This window comes from Asparagus officinalis, unplaced genomic scaffold, assembly GCF_001876935.1.
Source record: "Asparagus officinalis unplaced genomic scaffold, Aspof.V1 AsparagusV1_Un69, whole genome shotgun sequence".
NCBI classification, from domain to species: Eukaryota; Viridiplantae; Streptophyta; class Magnoliopsida; order Asparagales; family Asparagaceae; genus Asparagus; species Asparagus officinalis.
The window spans coordinates 1,723-7,046 of NW_017972335.1; the positions used below are offsets into that span (position 1 = coordinate 1,723).

Below are 5,324 nucleotides of genomic sequence, written 5' to 3' on the forward strand. Positions count from 1 at the left end.
AGTAAACTGTTTTTGGAGATGATCTCTAACTATGCTTTCATAAAGTACAGCAAAAATATAAGCAGAGATAACTGCTAAGTATAGATACTGAAAGCAATGGTTACTTGTGAGTTCAACTATATTTTTCTGGAGAGAGGCAAGCCTATGTAAGCTTTACCTTCATGTGTTTGGCGAGAAATGGTTGTAACAGTAGCTCTAAAGTTTAGTTGCGTAATAGTGCTTAGAAGATCTTATGTGAGTTTTTTCAGTTAAGGACACTTTGGTGCATGCACATAAGGTGATCTTTGAGAGTTAAGAGTGCACTGTGAGGGAGCATATAACTATTTAAAAACCAATCTGCTGGCTGTATATATTGTGTACTAATGGGATGTAGGAGCAAGACACTAAAACTAGTGCCTATAAATACCTAAAGCCTGAGAAGTAATCTTGTTGATGCCCTTGATACCATTTCTTTTCTCTCCAGTTTTGTTGTTTTTAAGGAATTGGTATTCATTGGTATAGTGCACTTGAGTTCTAAATTGTGACATGTTCAAAGTAATGCTCTTAGTGTTTTGAGAAAAGTACTTCAAAGTACAACCTTCTATATCTGGTTGTTAAATGCTTAGACTTTGATGCTTACAATATGCTATAAAAATCTCTGACGTTATTAAATTTCATGCTTACCTTTGTGGTTCATTTGAAAGGAAGACACGTGTATGTGATATATGCATAAATGTGGTCTTCTGCGGCTGATAAATTTTTTGGATAATTTATAAACATTATTCCAGTTTATGTTCTCTGACGATTACAAATAGGTTGGTACTTAGATTGGTAGATTTCTCCCTCCCTCCCTTTGTTATCCTTCCGAGCTACAGAAAGGGCAAAAAAGTGTAATAATCCTCCTTTTGAGATCCTATTCCTGTAAATGGGATTTTAGCATATATGTCCTTGTGTGTATGAGAAATGCCATATTTCTCCTTGCACTTTAAATACTTAATTTGACAACCTTATGTTTATTAGTTATGTTACAGCTATATCCTTCTTTTATTTGACAATTTGGAGAAATTTGATTGATGTTAGATTGAAATAATTTATGCATATCTTAAGTTATTTCTTGTGGTTTAAGACAAGCTAGCTTAACTTATTGGTCATAATCATTTGATAACTATGTTACTTTAACCTATCCACTTTTGTTGCTAGGATTAATGAAATATGAGTATATTCTCGTGAAAAATATATTTGGGTGGATAATTCAAGAATATATTTGTCGTATATGCTGTCATCCAATTTTCTACACTATAACATGAATGAAGGACATTATCATAAAATAATTTATAAACCTAAGGGCATATATGATAGGAATTACAAGAAACCCATTCATCTATATTGTCATTTTTTAAGAAAAATTCTCATCAATAACCATTATAAACGTTTAAAAATTTGAACTCCATTACGAAACAAAGGTATTAGTGATTACAGATGATGGGTATTTTTTTTCTCAACATTTTGGATGATGAGGTTTCTTGAAAAATAAAGTACATAAGGAGGGGTTTCTTGTCATCAATAAGGTAAGGAAATATACATTATTTATAATAAAAAAACGCAGGGATATATCTGCTAAAACCCCTTGTTAAATTATCAAGAAGTATTGAAACATAGATTCAAGAATTCATAATCTTGGTTCTCCTCCTTCTAAATGGGGACATTTCTTCATTTTGGTCCTTTCACAAACTTCTTGCTAGAGATATCCAATCAAAGTGTGATCAGTAAACTGTGAATTGGATACCATTTTTGTAATGGATACACTGTGGTCCTTATTATTCCTGTACATCTCTCCTCGTAACAAACACACATACAAATCATAGCTTTGTAATTGTGTGTGTGTGTGTATAATGTATGCATTGCATTGGAGGTGTCAGCTAGAATTACGAGTGCACAATTTTATTTTTTCTAAGAAAATGTGAGGATTTTTCGAGCTTTTTTACCTCTTCTTCTGGTTCTTCTGTTCTACATAACTCGTCTTTTTCTAACCTTGAGGTAATTGTTTTTTTTATTATCATAATTTTCTGGATTTCAACAACTAACAGTAGCCCTTTATTTCCATAGAGTAATTTTCTTTTACTATTAACAATTCACATTTCTTTCTTTTTACGTTGCTATATATTTACATAGGTGAGGCGAGGTGCTGACAGAGCAGAGATATATAGTTTGGCTTTCTCAGAAAACATGCAATGGTTAGCAGTTTCAAGTGACAAGGGAACTGTCCATGTATTCAGCCTCAAGATTAATTTGGGATTGACAGGAAATGACAAGCCTCGTCCTGCACCAGAGCTAAATGTTCCAGCTCCAAGTTCATCCTTGTCCTTCATTAAAGGTGACCTTATTGTTTCTCATCATCGTCAGTCTTCTAGCTTCTTGCATTAATGGGATTGGTTATGGCGCGAGATTAAAATCTAAAACGCCTGGAACGAACAGTCGAAACTTTTTATGGTCAGCTGGTGCCAAGTTCCTGGTCCAATAGCGCTGTGTGTGGTCAGAGAGGATTATAAAATATAGCAGCCATACGCGGCAGCTAGCATTATCTACCTGTTCATATTGTTTATGCTTGACAACCTAACAACTCTTCAAACAGCGCTAAACCTAAACCATGAAGCCATACTGGTACCTTATACATATTCATACCCAAACTTCATGGACGCCCCTTGGACATGTGCATACATCTACTTAGATATATGCTCAAGTATATGATATATGTTTTAGTTTAAAACACTTGTCAAACATTTCTTGGACATATACCCTACACATCCGTTTCTTGAAACTCGTTAGACATGGGCGGGGTTCGTTTCAGCTCGTACCCAAGTTAAAAACTATGATTTTAAAGGGTCATTTGGGTGTCTAGTTCAAGCCGAGTAGCTTCCCATTTATAATAATTAAGATAATAATATAAACTTAAAATGTCATAGGAATTTTAATCCTAGTGAAACACGAATAGAATGATCTCATGTGAATTATTAATTTCAATAGATAAATGTAGTTGTGTGACTTGTGTCCCACAACATACATTTTACAATTTTGTCGTGTCCCGTATGCACACCCGCACCGGTATCAGCACTCATACCCGTTTCCATGCTAACTTAGCCAGGAAGGAAGGAGTATAAATAAACTGAACATGAAAAATATCTGGCAAGCCCTTTTTTTTAACAAAAAAGTACTTAGCTTTAGGAGTATAAATAAGCGTAGTTTTAGTTTCTCAGTGCAAGTAAGTAAGTCAAGGCATAAATAGGATATACATATGCCCTTGATGGTGAGAAATTACTCACTGCAATTTTGTCATATGCCTGCTTTAGGAAATATTGAATGAAATGCCAGTAATTGGATTAGAGCAATGTTTTTCAAGCTTATTCATTGTTTTATCTAGCTCCTGCCGAAACTGTTGAATCTCTTTAGTGAGCAGGTTTTTTCGTTGCTCAAATTATTGGTTGCATCTCATTGAAGGAAATCATTTGATTTTCTAGAGGCTGCATTCTTTTTGTGAATCTGAAATTAACTAGTTTCATGACTTAGTATTTTTAGCTATGACTTAGTATTTTTAGCTATGGACTTGTTTGTTGGCAACTCACGTAGAGTTGTCTCCTTCCTGTTCTCTGGAACTAAGAGGAACCTCTGCTATCGGATGACTAATATTATGACGGGGATGGTTAGTAAAGCAGTTTAGCACAAGCCATCAAGTTTGATTATTGTCGGTAATGATATTTCATTTACAATGTGTGAGTGCCTCAGATCAACCTTATTTGTCAATTTGTCCTTCGGCGAGACTGATGACTATTTGGGGCATCTGTGACATGATCAAATTCAGTGTATTCCTTTGACCTTTGGATTTAATTAACCGTATGATTTGGGCTTCAATTATTATTTTGTACAATGTACAATATTCAATTAATTGCTTTGAGCTTTGTGGATCAGTACATTTTACTGTGTTTGATAGTCATGTTTCGAGTATTAAGTTGTTTTCGATTGATGCCTGATGATGTATTAACTGCTTAGGAGGTTGTCCAGCCCTAGGTTGGCTAGATGTTTTGACTGCTTAGGAGTTGTTCACCCCTAATTATACCTACTCGTCTAGTGAAAATTTGCTAGAAACGTTTCTTCTCTTAAGCTCTTTCTGGGTTTCTTTTGCAGGAGTCTTGCCGAAATATTTTCATTCAGAATGGTCAGTGGCTCAGTTTCGACTGCATGAAGGTTCTCAGTGTATTGTTGCTTTCGGCCATCGGAAGAATACCATAGTTATCCTTGGGATGGATGGGAGGTATCTTAACATTACCTTAGTGGATTTTGTCAATTACTTGCGTTGAATATGTCCTCAATGTTATGAGATAATATAAGTATAATCAAGTTTATAACATCAGTGCTTACCTCGTTCACTTATTTGTGTTGAATACGTCCTCGATGTTATGAGATATATAAGTAAATAATCAAGGTTACGACATCATTGCTTACCTCGTTGGTTTGCATAATAAAAGTTGAAATATATATAGGAAAAGCGACAAATTGAAATTATAGGTCGGAAATCCTTTTCTATTGCTCGTCTTTTTGCTCAGCCTTAAAGTCGAAACTTTTGACCTAACCTGTCACCTTCACTTGTTAAACTTCCTTCACCAACTATTTCTTATCTTCATCTTTTTTAACTATTTCTGCTATATTACCATCTGGATAAAACCTTATATTATCTGTTTGTTTGATCCTGCAGCTTCTACAGATGCGAATTTGATCCAACCAATGGCGGAGAGATGAAGCAACTAGAATGTTACAGCTTCTTGAAACCCGACAAAATCTCGTAATGGAGCTGTAAAAGTGTTTCTAAATACGGCCATTTGTACAAGAATAGAACCTGGAAGATCACTTATTTACAAACTGAAAGAAATTGTAAATATATATTATGGTTTGCAAATATTACTGTCATGTATTATAGATATTCCTTGTGAATATACATATTTAAACGCATTAGTTGGTACCGTGCAATTGCAGTTGTCTCGTGTCGTTGCCTTGTTACTTGTATGTAGTCTGTTTGACTTCCTTTGTGTGTGGTGCTTGTCGCATTGTGAATATTTACGAGGCATCATTGATGTACAAATTGCAGATTTTGAATGTGATTTTACCTCAAAGGGAGTTTGACAAGAAAATGAAAAGGAGAAGGCGAAATAAAAAATATTTTGGAAGAAAGAATTTTAACGATCCAATTGTACGATCTTCTTGATGATTGATGGCCTCTCCTTTTCTTCACTAGAACCTTGAGTCACTAGTTTATTATGTTGTGGTAACTTGTAACTAAGAATAAAATGATTTAA

At 34.6% G+C, this 5,324-nt stretch overlaps 1 protein-coding gene across 1 annotated transcript; it reads left to right on the plus strand.

The window, feature by feature from the left end:
- The first annotated feature begins 2,124 nt into the window (after nt 1-2,124).
- Nucleotides 2,125-5,003, plus strand: LOC109827170 (autophagy-related protein 18a-like). Its single transcript, XM_020394135.1, has 3 exons — nt 2,125-2,353; nt 4,159-4,285; nt 4,727-5,003. Exons 1-3 carry the CDS (start codon nt 2,206-2,208, stop codon nt 4,815-4,817), a joined length of 366 nt encoding a protein of 121 aa, XP_020249724.1. The 5' UTR covers nt 2,125-2,205; the 3' UTR covers nt 4,818-5,003.
- Nucleotides 5,004-5,324: the final 321 nt, after the last annotated feature.